The following is a 17,435-nucleotide window of genomic DNA, read 5'->3' as shown; positions in this document are numbered from 1 at the left end:
TAATGCAGTGAATTTATAAAAGCTAGAAGTACTTAAAAATAATACTGATTTATAGAAATTTAAGTGACTAAAAATAAAAATATATATTTTGCACAAATGGATAATTACATTTAATTAGCAAGATAGTAATGGCCCATAGGGTTCAAGCTGTACTGGGAGAAAGTGCGGATTGATGCGGATTGATGTCACTACCTTCAACCTCTCCCACACTGGACATACCTGGACTTCAACATCACATACCTGGACATACCTGGACTTCAACATCATCCTACATATACCTGGACATACCTGGACTTCAACATCATCCTACATATAATACCACTGTCTAGCTTGGACAGGTCCACAATCCCTCATCCAAAGTCCTTGAAACCAAACGTCTTTCAGAATTTGAAATTTTTCGATTTTAGGAAGGTGCAATTCACCCAGCACTCCAGAAGAATCTGGGGCAGCACCCTGTAATCAAACATATTAATATTTCTGTAGCAAAATGCAAGAATATTCACATAAAGTGGGATAAAGAAGACTATAAATGATCTCACACCAGTTCAGGTCAGATTTGTGAGTCTAAGAAAATATTTTTTCTGAGCTTTCAGGATTTTTAAACAGTAGGAAAAGGATGATAGATTGTACTATCAATATATATTGCATTCAATCTGCTCATTCCCTGCCTGAGAAGTGACAATAGCTCCCTTAGCTGCTATGTTCAGTTACAACACTAATTTCTACTAGTCCAGAATTGGCAACACTTTTGGAAATCATTTAGTCAAACTTTCTACTTCACTGCTTAGGAAACTAAAGTCCAGAGATGGAATAACTTGCCTAAGGTCACACTGTTTCCTACTGACAGAGATGAAACTAGAACATACAAGCCTCCTGTCTCCTAGGCTTACTTACTGTTTGTTCATCCATCCATCCATCCATCCATTCATTCTCTCTCTTTTCAAAGTGATTTCTTTTAGCTTTTCAAAATAACGAAATAATTATAGACTCACAGAAAGATGCAAAAATAGTACAGTCTTCCCTAGGTATCCACAGTGGCATTGGTTACAGGACTCCCTGAGGATACCAAAATTTGTATTGCTCAAGTCCCTTTTATAAAGGGGCATAGTATCTGCATATAACCTATGCGCATCCTCCAGTATACTATTTTTTTTGGCTGCGTTGGGTCTTCGTTGCTGTACACGGGCTTTCTCTAGTTGCGGCGAGTGGGGGCTACTCTGTTGCGGTGCACGAGCTCTAGGCGCGCGGGCTCAGCAGTTGTGGCTCACGGGCTCTAGAGCGCACGCTCAGTAGTCGTGGCGCACAGGCTTAGTTGCTCCGCAGCACGTGGGATCTTCCCGGACCAGGGCTCAAACCCATGTCCCCTGCACTGGCGGGAGGATTCTTAACCACTGTGCCACCAGGGAGGCCCCCTCCAGTATACTTTAAATCATCCCTAGATTACTTATAATACCTAATACAATGTAAATATCATGTAAATAGTAGTAAATACAATGTAAATGTTATATATAAATAGTTGCCTGGCTCAGCAAATTCAAGTTTTGTTTTTGGGGAATTTTTTTCCCCCAAATATTCTCTATCTATGGTTGGCTGAATCCACAGACACAGAACGTGTGGTTAAGGACTGACTGTATAAAGAGTCCTTATGTATCTTTCATCCAGCTTCCCCCAATATATAGCTGTAGTACAATATCAAAACCTAAAAATTAACATTGGTATATTATTGTTAACAAAACTACAGACCTTATTCCATTTTCAGCACTTTTTAAAAACCTGCATTCGTTTGTGTGTAGGTATATACTGTTCTACACAACTTTATACCATGTATAGATTCATGTACCTACCATCACAATCATGATACTAAACTGTTCCATCACCACAATATACTCCTTTGTATTTACACTCCTCCCTGTTCCCCACACTGTTTCTGACTTAGTAGCCACTAATCTGTTCTCCATCTCTATAGTTTTGTCATTTTGAAAATGTTGTATAAATGGAATCATACTTTTGAAATTGACTTTTTCCTTAGTTGTGGTAAAATACACATAAAATTTACCATCTTAGCTATTTTTAAGTATACAGTTCGGTAGTGTTAAGTATATTCACATTAATAGTTCATTTCTTTTCATTGTTGAGTAGTATTCCATTGTATGGTTGTACCACAGTTTGTTCAACCATTCACCTTTGAATGACATATGGGTTGTTTCCAGTTTTTGGCTGTTACAAATAAGGTTGCTACAAGCATTCATGATAGGTTTTGATATGAGTTATTATTTCTCTGGGATAAATGCTCACAAGTGTGATAGCTGGGTTGTATGTTAAGTGTATGTTTAATTTTATAAAAAATTTTTACCATTTTTACATTCCCATCAGCAATGTATGAGAAATCTAGTTTCTCACCAGGACTTCATATTGTTTTTATTTTAGCCATTCTAATAGGTTTGTAGTGGTATCTCATCATGGTTTTAACTTACATTTTTCTAATGGCTAATAATGTTGAACAACTTTTCATATGCTTACTTGCCATCTTAATAGGCTCTTTTCACCCATTTCCTAATTGTATTGTTTGTTCTCTTACCACTGAGTTTAGAGAGTTCTTTACATATTCTGGATACAGGTCCTTCTTCAGATAGTGATTTGCAAATGTTTTCTCCCTGTGGCTAATCCTTTCATCCTATTACAACGTCTTTTTGCAGAGCAAAGTTTTCAATTTTGATGAAGTCCAATTATTAATTTTTTTCTTTAATGAACTGCATTTTTGGTTTCATGTCTAAGAACTGTTTACCTAGCCCTAGGTCCCAAAAATGTTCTCCTACGTTTTCTTAAGTTTTATAGTTTTACATTTCACATTTAATTCCATTTTACATAGCCTTTTTTTTTTAATATGGTGTGAGGTTTAGGTCAAGGTTCATTTTCTTGCCTATACTGTCCAATTGTTCCAGCACCATTTGTTGAAAAGACTATTCTCCCTCCATTGAATTGCTTTTGCACCTTTGTCAAAAATCAATTGGGTATATTTGTGTTGATCTATTTGAGTTCTCTATTCTGTTCCCTCAATCTGTCTATTCCTCTGCCAATACAACACTGTCTTGATCAATTAAGCTATATATATTAGACTTAACATAAGGTAGAATGACTCCTCCCACTTTCTTCTTTGTTTTTTTTCAATATTGTTTTAGCTATTCTAGCTCCATTCATGCTGTTCATTTTAGTTTACTGTACTGCTTATTCTTGCTTTTAAGGTCCTCCCTATGCCTAGTAGAGGTATGACAGCCTGAGAAAGAAAGAAGAAAAAAGAATCAAGAGGAAAAAAAATTGTAATATAGTACCACCGCTCTAAAACACTACCCATGTAATTTCTATCCATCTAGCCCAATCATGTCCTAGTTTCTTCATGAAAGGTTCTCTACTATTCCAGCCACTTTATTTTTTTTATTTTTGTTACTGAGGTATAGTTAATGTACAATAGTGTAGTTTCAGGTGTACAACATAGTGAATCACAATTTTTAAAGGTTATACCCCATTCACAGTTATTATAAAATATTGGCTATATTCCCTGTGTTATACAACATATTCTTGTAGCTTATTTGTTTTATACATAGTAGTTTGTACCTCTTAATCCCCTACTCCTATCTTGCCCCTCCCCCTTCCATCTTCTTACTAGTAACCACCAGATTGTTCTCTGTACCTGTGAATTTGTTTCTTTCTTGTTATATTCACTAGATTGTTTTATATTTTATTCCACATATAAGTAATATCATACAGGGTTTACCTTTCACCAGGCCACTTCAGTATCTCTAAATGTAATAGCTAATATATCTCTACTACTCATTAGTAACAAGTCATTTCCCTCCTTCTGATATTTGTAAACATATTTGTGTCCAACACAATGTCTATTCTCAAAGGATATGGTCCATGTTTTAGAATTCTTTATATTCCTCCATAAGCTTTAATAAACATTGAATTAAGGATTATTTATCTAATTGGAACTTACAACACAGAGAAACTAGAACATCTAGAAGAACAAGAGTAAAAAATTAGCTAATTGCTACATTGTTCCTAGTAATAAGATCATTATCTCACTAAATCTCAAGATTTTAAATTTAATCTCATTTCTCAATTAAATTGTTATAAAAATATAGTTCTAGGCTTTTTTCCCTTTTCTTGATGAGATAACTTAGGTAAAGAAAGAGAAGGTAGTGAATACTGAATTATGGTGATTTCCTTTTTTTCTCCTCCTGTTTGCCAAAAATGCCAAAAAATACATCTAAATTTTAGGGCCATATGATTCACCCCTAATATATCAATACCATGTATATCTACCCAAAAAGTAAAATGACCCAAGGGATTAGAATACTGATTTAAGTAAATAATGTAAAATGTAAAATGGAACTAGTAAAAGAATTTACCAAATCCAATTTCCTACTGTTCTAACTATATTAACTATATGGGGTATTTGTGTCCTTTGGATAGCATACTGAGAGGCTCTCTCTCTTAATTATCAATGCTTTGCTCACAAGATTTCAACAAAGTAAGGTGCAGTATGTGAAACAATATAGCTGCTTAATCTACGTTTTTAGCTATAATTTACAATAACCACAATCTGCCTACCCTATGGATCAAATGCCTGCTTCTTTGCTAAAACAGATACATGCACGACCCCTTACCCAAAAGTTTTTTGTTCATTAGCTGCCTGTGAGTTTAGACTGTTTAAATAATTTAAATAAATGTAATAAAACTATATGCAGATTAGCTCCTCCTTTTCTTACCAAATAATCTATATATGTTACTACAACTTTGCTGAAACTTATTATTTTGTTCCTCTTCAATTCTTTCACTGTAATATGGGACTAGGCAGGCAGGGTAGGCTACATACAGTCAGGGAAGTTTCAGAGCCATCAGTCTTACAAGCTTTCATCTAGTGTGTCTCTGGTGCCCTCAGAAGGAATCTTCTCTAAGACCCCAACTGATGCTCTGACAATTAAGTAGATGAACTGCAATTCTCAGAGTACATACATTAATAAGGCTCTTTCCAGTTCTGCCCTTTTCACTTCAACACTTTATTACAGAGACTACAATATGCATCTGCACAACGTAATATACAGTCCAGGGGGTTTGGAGCCAGGAATCCCCACGGATATCAAAATCCAAGGATGCTCAAGTCCCTCATACAAAATGGCATAGTATTTGCATATAACCCAAGGCACATCCTCCCCTATACTTTAAATCATCTCTAGATTACCTACAATACCTAATACAATGTAAATTCTATGTAAATAGTTGTAAATACAATGTTAATGCTATAAAAATAGTTGCTGGTGCACAGCAAATTCAAGTTTTGTTTTTTGGAACTTTCTGAAATTTTTCTTCCCCTGCATATTTTCGATTCACACTTGGTTCAATCTGTGGTTGTGGAACCTACGGATCCGGAGGGCTGGCTGTACTACAACCTCCACCGCTAACACTATCATTCCCATTACATACAGAAAAACCCACTATTTGATTAGCAAAAATGAAGACACTTAATGGTTCGTGTGTTGTGAGAACACAGAGTAACCTGAACTCAGACACTGCTAGTGAGAATGTACACTGGTACAACCACTTTGGAAAACAATTTACTATCTCCTAAAGCTGAACACATGTGCACACACGCCTTTATTCTCTCAAGACAAGTACACCAGGAGACGCGTGCTGCATATTCACAGCAGCACTTTTCATAGCACCAAAAACTGCAAACAACCCAAATGCTGATCGAAAGAAGACTGTGGTATATTTACACAGTAGGATTTTACACACCAGTGAAAAACTAATGAAGTATAGTTAAACATAACAGGGATAAATCTTAGAAACAATGACGAATTTAAAAGCAAGTCATAAAGGACTGCATGCAATAAACTAGTATATTTATAAATTTCAAAAATGAGCAAAATTAAACACATTACTATTTAAGGAAACACTCGTGTAATTTTATAAGGAAAAATAAACACAAAACTCAGTATAGTGGGGATCAGGGAGATGGACCAGTGAAGAGAGAAGGTTCAATAGGATTGATAAAGTTACACTTCTTCAATTGGGTGGTAAGCTCATTCGTTTCATTATTAAGCTTTAAAATATATACGTATGTGTGTTTTGAGTGTTTATCATCTAGAATCTCTGGAGAACTAACATTCCAGCTTCAGGACAAGTTTAGCCTACTCATAAAATGACATTCCTGATAACTGGGAATGATGCCAAGAAATAAAATCACTCTACTATTGCTATTTGGTAACTAGTAACAAAGAAATAGCAAGTGTCTCATAAAAAATTAAAGCAAGAGGATGGGCAAGGGAAGTGAAGGTGGCTATAGAAGGGCAACGTGAGGGATCCTTGTAGTGATGGAAACGTTCTGCATCTTGACTGTATCAGTGTCAATATCCTGCTTGGGGGGAAAACTGCATAAAGGGTACATTGGCTCTCTCTGCATTATTTCTTCCAACTGCATGTGAATCTCCAATTATTTCAAAACTTTTTTTTTTGTTTTTTTTTTTAAGAAAACATTTTAAAAAAAGATAATTTTTGTCCAGGATTTCTCCACCTTGGTACTACTGACATCTTGGTGCACCTAATTCTTCATTGTAGGGGGCTGTCCTGGGCATTGTAGGGTGTTTAACAACATCCCTGGTCTCTACCTACTAAACACCAGTAGCATGCCCCAGTTGTGACATCTCCATACACTGCCAAATGTTCCCTAGTGGGCAGACTGCGCCATTTGAGAACCAATGCTCTAGTCATAAAAGTGAAGAACTGTGGAAATATTCTCAATTGAAGGAGACTAAAGAGACATGACAACTAAAGTAATACTTCATCTTAGGCTGGATCCTGTACTAAAGAGGAAAGAATGCTATACAAAAACATTATTGGGTCAATTAACAAAAGTGGACTATCAATGGTAGGTTAAATAAAAGTACTGTATTAACATTAAAAGTAAATTGATTAATGTAGTTATGTAAAGAATATCCCTATGCTTATGAAATGAAGTACCTGGGGGTAAAGGACCATGACATATGCAATGTACCCCAAAATGATTCAGGAAAAATATATCTGTGTGTGTGTGTGTATGTATTTTGTTTACATATACATGTGAATAGTATACGTATATATGTATACCATAGGTGAATATGATTATAAAGTACGTTCTTTGTATTATTTTTATTCTTGCAAATCTTCAGTATGTTTGAAATTATTTATTAATAAAAAGGTGGAGTTTTTAAAAATGCAATCAAAAGTTGTGGTCCTTAAAGTCCTAATGGCAGGTTTCACAGTAGTAGTCAGCATAAGTGATAAAAATCCCGAGGGGAAAATGACTACTGACTAGATAAATTCCTACTTCAAGCCTGAGACAAACGTTGCAAGTAACTAATTTTCGGCCTCCCTCCCCCTCCCCATTCTTTCTAGAGGTGACCTCTCGAATAATGCGGAACCGAAAATAAACCTATCCCACTTTAAAAGACCATTTCTAGGAAGTGACTCAAACCCACATCCCTACTCGATTTCTCCACAAATCATTGAGGCAACTTCACCTTCAGTAGTTAAGAGGCAAAAAACGCGAAAAGCGCACGTGTTCTCATTCTTCCTCCACAAATGGAGTTAGTAAATTAAGGTGAGTAGACTAGAGAAGACACAACATCGGATGCCTAGGATGGCTGAGGAAAGGAAGAGGTAAAAAGGGATAAGCAGGCAGTCAGTCTGAGAGAGGGAGGAAAGGGTGTACAGGCCAGGAAAAAGAACCCAAGTGGGTGCGAGTGTGTCAGGGCGAGAGGGAGTAGCTCACCTGGCTGTGGTAAGCAGAGGGTGTTGAGTCCCCACCAGCTTCCGCACCTGCATAGCGATGTTGCTGAGCTCGTCGCTCAGCAGGCAGCGGAGGCTCATGAAGGACGTGGGGTAGCCCACGATCTTCTCCGCCTCTGACACCACTTGGTTCCAGTGGGCCGGGGACCTGGAGGACTGACCACGCCAGGAGACCACCGAGGAGATGGTGTCGAGGGGGCCACGCCGGGGGCCCGAGGCCCCGAGATAACAGGGCAAGCGCAAAAGCAGCTGCCGAAGGCTCATAGTTTGAGTCTGGGGGTGTCAGGGACTTGAGGGTGTCCGGAGGTGGCGCGGGAAACAAGCTAGGGGCAGATGAGGAACTTGCGGGAACTAGAAGGAAGCAGCGATTCTTGACCCTCAGAGGAGGGTGGGTTTCTGGAGCCGTGACCAGAAACGAGCTTTAACAGCAGCTTTCTGCAGCCTGGGTTAGACAGACAACAGCCCCAAGTCAGCGCTGCCCACGGCCATCTAGGGTAGCATCCAGAGAACTGCCTAAGTGGGGAACGCCATATTGAGAGCGTCAAACGCGGCTTGCCGTAAAGACGGAGGCGGGCTGTTCTGCGGCAAAGAATTTTTTCCTACTTTACGGCGCAGCCGTGAACGGCCCGAAGGGGCGGGGCTTTGGAGATGAACCCCGGAAGGCGAGGTAGGATGAAAGCGTCAGCTCCTCCCACTTTCTCGTCCCGGCCTGCGAGGACAGAGGGTGACAGAGATCGGGGTGTGGGCCCCGACTGGTGCCCCAGCCCCTTGAATCTGGGACGAGTCTGATTCGTCGTAGGATGCCCAGCGCAGAGTGGGCACGCATAAATATGTGTCGTGAACGAGGGTCGGTGTCTAGTAATGGTCTTTTCGCGGCCCCCAGCCTTCCGGAAGGAAGGGCTCGGGCGGAGGCGCCAGCTCCTCTGGGAAGCCATCCGCCGCCAAGCCCTGGCAGTGGTGGTGGACTGGCGTGAGGGCCGCCTCTCGGACTGTGGGGCTTCAGGAGCTGTGGGCCACGGCTCATGTGGAGTGAGGTGGGAGGCAGAATCCGGACGTGGGGCTGAGCGCTCGTGACCTCTGCTCCCAACCTAGGAAAGGTGGCGTGGCCCCATAGAAAGGGTGTTTTTTGTTTTTTATTTCCCCAGGGTCTGTCCTCATTCCTTGTCTCTGGCCGCCTCACTGAGCCTCAGTTCCCATGTGTACAGCTCAGGCAGAACCCCGAAAGGGTGCAGAGAGGCACTTCTAAAAGGAAGCTCCGCTCACCATCGAGAATCCAAAACTACCACTGACTCTAGTGCTTCCACTTACAGCTCATGTATTAGTTCATTTAATCCTCAAAACAACCCCGTTAAGTAGATAATATTAGTATTCTCCGTGTTTCATATGAGGAAACTGAGGCACAGCCAAGTCGTGTAAATTGCCTAAGGCCACACTAGGCAGGAAAGTAAACCCAGGTAATCTGGTTTCTGAATCCATGTTCTTAGCTACAACATTACTGTCTAAGTAACAGGTTACCGACCACTTCTCATTGTTGTCAGTGTGGTCCTGTAATGCTACCTGTTCTTTACTATGTATGTCTAGCATCCTGACCCCCTTCTCATCACCCAAAACAAGTGTTAACAAACCCTTGTTAATAATAAAGATATATTACCGAGTTTTACACCCTAAAGAAATAGCTTGTAAAACTCTCTTTAACTTTCAAAATCCTTTCAAATTCATGATTGATATTTTTAAAATTAGCATCATGCCTAATACGGGACTAGATTCGGGCTACATAAAAAATTCAGACTTAAAAACGGGCAAATTAAGGAGTAATTATTCACTTTGTACAAAAGATGCTTTCTCTAAAAAGGTTTAGCCTCAGACTCCCTTTGAATGGCAAATTTCCCTCGTGATTTAACAATCCAATTTTATTTCCAGAAATTCAGTTTAGGCATAACTTTTCAAGGGTACATTTTAGATAAAGTGAATTATGCTCATAAGTATTAAAAACAGTCTGGCCCAATAAATAAATAAGGCAGGCCGAAGTTCAAAAACAATTCCTGTGAAAGAGATAACACACTCCCGGCAATAAAATTCAGGTCTGTTCTAGATGAAAATAAATGTGGAGAGTGAGATACCTTACCATTCTAAAAAGTTCCAAGGCCTGAGCTGGGTTATCCAAGGTGAAAGAAGTCATGAAAAAAAGGAAGGGAGATAAGGACTGAATGTGATATATTGTGCACCTGAGGCTGTTTCTTTAGCAGCGTGGTACTTTAAGACTAACTTTTCATGCAATTTCCTTAATACCAATTCACAGCGTGTACTTTAATTTCTCCACAGAAGCCAAGTGCATTATTCTCTGGTCATACTCTATTAACCAAGTTTTTGATTATTCATGGGACTTTCAGTCCCATTTACTTTAAATAAATAGCACTTTCCTTTATTCTTAGAGTTAAAAGGTTGCATTATACCTAATGATAATCAGTTTTTAGAAGGTTAAAATGGTATTTATTATTTAATCTTCCAGATAAATACATAACTCCTTAGAGTCTGACTAAAGAGATATCTGAATTGCTAGTGACTTCTGGAGGTGCAGAGAGGGAGAATCTCTGCCCTTCCTCTGTCACTGATAATAGTCATTTTGAGGATGTCTGTGAATGTGTGCATAAAGAAAGAATACAGCAGGGTTCCTTACCTTGGCATTAATGACATTTTGGAGCAAATAATCCTTTGTTATGGTAGGCAGGGGGCCGGGGGTGAAGGCTGTCCTGTGCATAGTAGATGTTTTGCAGCATCCCTGGCTTCTACTCACTAGATGCCAGTAGTACCCCTCTCCAACCAGATTTGTCTGAGGACCTGGCCAAATGTCCCCTGGGGGGCAAAATCGCCCATAAGAATACAGGGAAATGGGAGATGCTGAAAGAAAAAAATTCCCATCCATGACATTTACTCCTACAAAGCAGTAGAAGAAGAGGTCCTGGATGTGAGCAGCCCTGCAGATTAGAGAGTAGTCACTCTACAATCTGTGGAGACCTCCAGCCATACACAGGGACATCTTCTCCTTGGCATTGGGATTGTTCTGGAGACAGAAAGCTGACAAAAGATGGTCACAGTTCCTCCTTCACCTTTCTCAGGATCCTGAAGCTGGTAAAGTACTAGTGGACTCCACTTGCTGCCCTCTCTGCATTCTGCTGACCTTAGAAAGAAGTGAGGTCATATTTGATGTCCTTTTCTTTGGCCAGAAACTCGAACCAGCCTTTGGAAATACAAGGTCTTAACACGGATGGTGTATGCTTTGGGCTTTGGCATTTCCATGATTAGGTGAGTGGAAATAGATAGGGATACTGCAGCCACCCTCCTATCACCCTCAGAACAATCACCTATTGTTTATGCTAAGAGAGTTCTTCCAAAAGTAGATGAAACCATGGCATATATCTTGGGGCAGAATGATAAAAGGAGGCAATTAATCTGATTAGCAAAAATCCAAAAGTTTGACCACCTACTGAGTTGGCAGGCTAGAGAACAGGGATGGTACATATTACCAGTAAGAATGTAAAATGCTGTGTAAACAGCACCTATGGAAGGGAATTTGATAATCCCTAGCAAAATTACATATACGTTTATATACTGTGTGTAATTACAATATACATTTGACCCAGAAATCCCAATTCCAGAAATCCTTCCCAAAATATAAAATGACTTATGCACGAGGTTATTCACTGCAATATTATTTGTAATAGCAAAAGACTGGAAACAAACCAAATAACCATAAATAGGGGACTAGTTGAATAAACTGGGGTAGATCCATACAATGAAACACTATGCAGCTCTGAAAAAGAATGAGGGCCATCTCCAGAAAATATGTCTCGTATATCTCCAGAAAATATGTCAGCTTTAAACAACAACAAAAGCACAACCAAGGTGCAGAACAGTATAGTATGCTTTTTTGTAAGATAGGTGAACTACAAATATATATTTGTATACATTTGGGAGGGGGGAAAACAGGTGGAAAGGAGAGGCATGGAAGCAAAGTACTCTGATGAATATACCTTGACTATATAGTTTTGACTTTAGAATCATATATATATATTTTACATATTCAAAATAATTTTAAACTCAAAAGAAAAATGTGATTCCTAAAATTTGAAAACAACTGAAGCAAATTACCTAACTGTATATTAAGTTGGTGGTATAATCACACCAAGTAATTAATTTAACGACTTTAGAAAATACTGTTTTCACTGTACATTCACAGAGGAATATGCTCTCAGGATAAATAGATTTACAAAGAAGTCTTAAACTTCATTCAGTGTCTTATTGCTAGTAGAAATATAGATATTATTACTTTCAAACTATTCTTGTATATTACAGGTAAAAACCAATATTAGAGTTGTTATGAATGATTTTCAGAGTAAGTAGAATCCATGTAAGATTAAAGGTGAATTGGAAATAGTATGAACTTATGATTTTTCCTTTTGAAAAGTGTTTCTTATAACAGAAACAGACTCACAGATATAGAGAACAGACTTGTGGTTGCCAAGGGGGAGGGGGGTGGGGAAGGGAAGGATTGGGAGTTTGGGATTAGCAGATATAAGCTATTATATATAGGAATGGATAAACAACAAGGTCCTACTGTATAGCACAGGGAACTATATTCAATATCTTGTAATAAACCGTAATGGAAAAGAATATGAAAAAGAATCTATATATCTATATATGTATAACTGAATCACTTCGCTATACAGCAGAAATTAACATAGTAAATCAATTATACTTCAATAAAATAAATTTTAAAAAAATAAGTAAGTACATTTCAGGAAGAAAAAAATGTTTCTTATATTCCAACAAGGAAAATTTTATATTTATTGAAGAAGGAAAAAAACATTTACTTGCTTTATCCCTTGAAAAGTCCTAGAAGTAATGATAATCGTGTACCAATGAGCACCTTTAGCGTTCATACTGTACTTTTAATACATCATTTCCTATTAAAAGGAAGGACGTTCTTTGGAGGAATGACAGGTATCAGGTATGGGGCTAGAAATGTGCATGATGAGCCTGGGACACCCTGTTGTGCCAGAAGCTATTAAAGTCTAAAGTCTAATGGGACAAGTCAAAGGGAAAGTGCTATCAGCGTAAAGGAGCTTCTACTGGTTGAAAAAGGGACAATCTGAGCATCAGAAAAGAGTAAGACAACTACAACTGATTGAAATTCATTGATGACATATAAATCTTTTTCATTATTAGACATAACTAATTGAGTATTTGCAATATAATGAAAGAATTGAGCATTTATCCTGCCCTTCCTGCATGAATTACATTTAGTGGTGTCTTAGTCTGGCTTACCCCCTTGAAAGCTGAACCTGAGACAAGGGCTTACTTTTAGGTAGTTTATTTTGGACAGCATTCTCAGGAAACAGCAGCGGATGACTAGGAGAGTGAAACAGGGCAAGTCAATACAAGGGTGTTCTTGAGTTAGTCATCACAGTGGGCAATAAGGCCTTGAGCCTGCAGGGACTCCTTGAGTTGCTATGTAGAATATACTTCATAATTGTCAGCATGATGCAAGAGAGGAGCAATTATCAACCAGCTTCCACCGCCCATTTGTCCATATTTCCCCCTTGGAACCTTAGCCCCCTCACATTTCTAAGCTGTTCTGTGAGTGCTAGCAGATGTCCCACCTTCATGGAGTCAGAGGAACTCGAGGGTAGAATGTGAGATGTATGAGGAGCGGTGCTGTCAGGTTACACCTGCAGGAAGCAGGTTGCTTCAGCAATGGCTGTAGTAGGAGGCGGGCTGAGAGGATGTGAAACTGGGAACAACTGCCTCTTCTAATGTGGTAGCCAAATAGCTCAGGCTGGTGAAAGAAAGTTTATAAGACAATTCCACCTAATAGAAGGGGAATAAAGGATAGGATTAGGAAATCACCATATTGTAATTCCTTACGAAATAATCAATTCAGGCAACAATCAACAGTAGATGAGAGGTTGGTGGGGAACTTTGCAATGGAGGCCTCAGGCCGACACCACCTGCAACCACTAACCACTAACAGCATCACTAGGAGTGGGGAGTCCACATAGATGTGTCTCCTGGTGTGGTGCATTATGAAGTATATAAAACTACCTATGAAATATTCTTGCCCATATAGTTGAATCTAAATCTCATCAAGCCTGTAGGTCTAACTTCCAATTTTCTAGAAACATAGGATGGAGATGAACAAGTGAAATAGCTTCACAAGGAAGCAAACAGACCAATCCAGCATGTAAGATATTCTACATCTGACTGAATTTATTCAACAAGACAAGAGGGTAAAATGGGAACGAGTACAAGGACTCCTCTAAGTTGAAAGATTTTTAAGGGGCATACCAAACCAAATGTAGACTTTGTTTAAATCCTGATTCTATCAAACCAACTGTAAAAAAGTAAGTTTTGAGACATTTAAAGAAATCTGAGCCATAGTTTTGATATATTAGATATTGCAAAGGAATTATTAATTTTATGTGTGAGTCTACAAGAAAAATGTCCATATTTTTAAGTGATACATACTAAAGTATATAGGGATAGAATAATGCAGTGTCAGGAACTTGCTTTATGACACTTCAGGAGGGGAAAAAATAGGTAAAGCAAGTATGCTAAAATCTAGAAAGTTGTTGATTTAGGATGATGAGTATATGGTATTTGTTATTCAATTTCGTGTATGACTGAATATTTGCATAATTAAAAAAATTTTAAGAGGCAAGTAAATATCCTCATCCCTTTTTTATAAATGGAAGGAAGTCAAATGAATCGCCCAAAGTCATAAAGCTGGAAAGTGGTAGAGCTAGATTTAAAGCTCATCTCACTCCTTCCCCTGTATCCTGTTGTCTTCAGAACTGAATGCATTTATTTATTTATTTGTTTATTTTCCAGCTTCAGGTACACATAATTGCTTCTTAACACACTTTCATCATTGGTCCATGCATTGTTCTTTTTTATTTTATTATGGTGGTAGGCAGCCTCCAAGATTGTGCCCAGTGACCCCTGCATCCGAATAGTCATACCTTGTGTGGTCTCCTTCCACCTTGTCTCAAGGTTGGTATGTGTGATCAATAGCATGCAGCAAAAGTGATGGTGTGTTAATTCAATATTAGTTTTATGAAAGACATTGCAGCTTCCCTCTTGGTCTCTCTCTTTCTCATATTCTCTCTGTCTCTGTCTGTCTCTTTCTCTCTCTCATTACTTGCTCTGGTGGGGGAAGCCATGTCATGAGCAGTCCTATGAAGAGGCCCATGTATTGAGGAACTGAGCCTTTTGCCAAGAGCCATGTGAATGAGCCATCCTGGAAGCAGATCCTCCAGCTCTTTTAGAGACTGCAGCCCTGACTCACAGCTTTACTGTAACCTCGTGAGAAACTCTGAGCCAAACCACCCAGCTAAGATGCACCCAGATGCCTGACCCAAGGAACTATGTGAAATAACAAATACTGTTTTAAGTTGCTAAATTATAGGATAATTTGTTATGCTACAATTAAAAAACTATAAATATTTATAAATTATAATTATAAATATATAATTCATAATTATAAATCTTTGTAAAATGTATATATAGTGAACCCACCACCAGCACAAGCACTAGAATATTGACAATAGCTTACTTCTGACAGTGTGGCCTTCCTCCATCCCATTCTCCTTACTTCCTAATCCAAGGTTATCTTTATCCTTAATTTGTATTTATCATTCCCATGATTTCTAAGACACGTGGTTTAATACTATATGTATTCCTAAAAGGTATATTGTTTAGTTTGTTATTTTTAGCTTAAAAAGGAGATCCCATGCTAGATGTAATTTTCTGCAACCTTTTTTATTAACTCAACATTATTTTCCTGAGATTCACCCATATTGATGTTTATAGTGGCAGTTCATTTGTTTTGACTGCTGTTTAATATCCATACCACACTTTATCCCTTCTCCTGTCAATGGACATTTGGATTGCTTCCAGATGGTTTTTTTTTTTTTCTGTTACAACAATGTTGCCATGAAGAGGTTTACAAATGCCTCCAGGTTCACATGCTAAAAGAGTTTACATCTAGCATTGGAATTACTGGGTTGTAGGATATGTGAATATTCAACTATAATAGATAATGCCAAACAGCTTTCAAAAGTAGCTTTTCCAATTTACACTTCCACCAGCTATTTACGAGAGATCCTGTTGATCACTCCCTCTCAACATTTGATATTGTCAGACTTCTTAAAATTTCCAACAAATGGGTATAAAATGGAATCTCATTACAGCAGGAATCTTCATTTCCCACATCACTGAATGTCCTCTCCATCTTACAGATTAACCTTCAAAGATGATGTGGGAGAGTATATATGACTATAACTCTTCATTTTAATTTTCCTTCTCAAATCCTCCCCATGTTCACATGTTCTTTCTTGACATCTTCTAATGTTCTGAGTGTTTTACCTTAGAACAACTGTAATTAGGGAGGAAATGGACCAAGACGGCTCTCCTTTTTTCCTAGTTTCTCTCCCTACAGAACAGCAACCTGGAATTGACTAGCAATGCTGCTAGTTAATGTCACACTAGGATTAGCTCAGTGGGTGGGGGAAAAACTTGGTCCTTTTCTTTTACAAAGACTCCTTCCAGGAGACTATTTTCTTTTAGGAACTTGAAATGGAAAAAAAAAAAAATCTGCTGAGACGGTTTTTACTTGAACATAGACAGCATTAAAAACGGTTAGCAACACCATACCGAGAGCTCTGCCGCGCTTGCTCCCACTGCTTTGGTTTCCATCTCTAACTTTGTTTCCTGCCCCTGGGCGCTCTCCTCCCTTTCTTGGAAACCCAGCTTAATTTTCAAAGGATGTTTGTAAAGTTTATCTGTATTTCTGGATGTCTATAGTAGAGACGTTTTCTGTTCTCTAATTTACCATAAGGTCTGTTCTGGAAGTTTCCACCCTCGTTGTCCTCTCTTTCTCTTTTCCTTCCCTTAAAAAAAAATTAAACTTTTTATTTTGGAGTAAATTTAAATTTACAGAAAAGTTGAAAAAAAAATGGCTAGTAATCTGAGTTCTACAGTTCTGTTCTGAATCACTGTATGATCATAGGCTAGTCATTAACGCTTCTGAGTTTAAGATTACTAATCTGTAAAACAAAAGTAAATGATCTCTGAGGTCCAGTTAAGTATCAGAATGTTTTTATTCTATGACTGAAATTAACTAGTAGACTAATCTGGTCGTTATGGTCATTTCAGTCTTTCTCTGTCTCTCTGATCCAAACAACCCAATTGATCTTGGCATTAACATAGGTTGTAACACGAGGCCCCTAAGGAAGATTTCAGAGAGGACCCTATCATTCTTCTTTAATTGTTCTGTTTGTCACTGCATCCCCACTCTTAATACAGTGTCTGCTGAAGAATAGACACCACATAAATATTTGTTGGTCAGTTGAATGAATACTGAATGAATGAGCTGGGCCTTTATTCTCCATTCCTATCTTTACTCCATCATCACACTCAAGTTCAGAAGTTATTTTAGTTGTATTTTATTTATGATAAGATCAGTAAACCCAGAGCAAAGAATGTCTCCATGACTACAAATTCAGCTAGTTCTCCATTGCCACTTAAACATTTCCCATGAAGACCAAAAA

At 38.4% G+C, this 17,435-nt stretch overlaps 1 protein-coding gene across 3 annotated transcripts in view; it reads right to left on the bottom strand.

Moving 5' to 3' along the window:
- The window catches only part of PDSS2 (decaprenyl diphosphate synthase subunit 2), a 263,549-nt gene extending 255,171 nt beyond the window's left edge, over nt 1-8,378 (bottom strand). For all 3 annotated transcript variants that reach the window (XM_059941480.1, XM_059941479.1, XM_059941481.1), the window contains exon 1: nt 7,811-8,378. In XM_059941480.1, coding sequence (XP_059797463.1) covers nt 7,811-8,091 — 281 coding nt within the window. In that variant the 5' untranslated portion in view covers nt 8,092-8,378. The remainder of the gene's footprint in view (nt 1-7,810) is intronic.
- Nucleotides 8,379-17,435: the final 9,057 nt, after the last annotated feature.

Source organism: Balaenoptera ricei, chromosome 12, assembly GCF_028023285.1.
Source record: "Balaenoptera ricei isolate mBalRic1 chromosome 12, mBalRic1.hap2, whole genome shotgun sequence".
In the NCBI taxonomy this organism is placed as follows: domain Eukaryota; kingdom Metazoa; phylum Chordata; class Mammalia; order Artiodactyla; family Balaenopteridae; genus Balaenoptera; species Balaenoptera ricei.
This window is presented reverse-complemented; position numbering and strand designations above follow the sequence as displayed.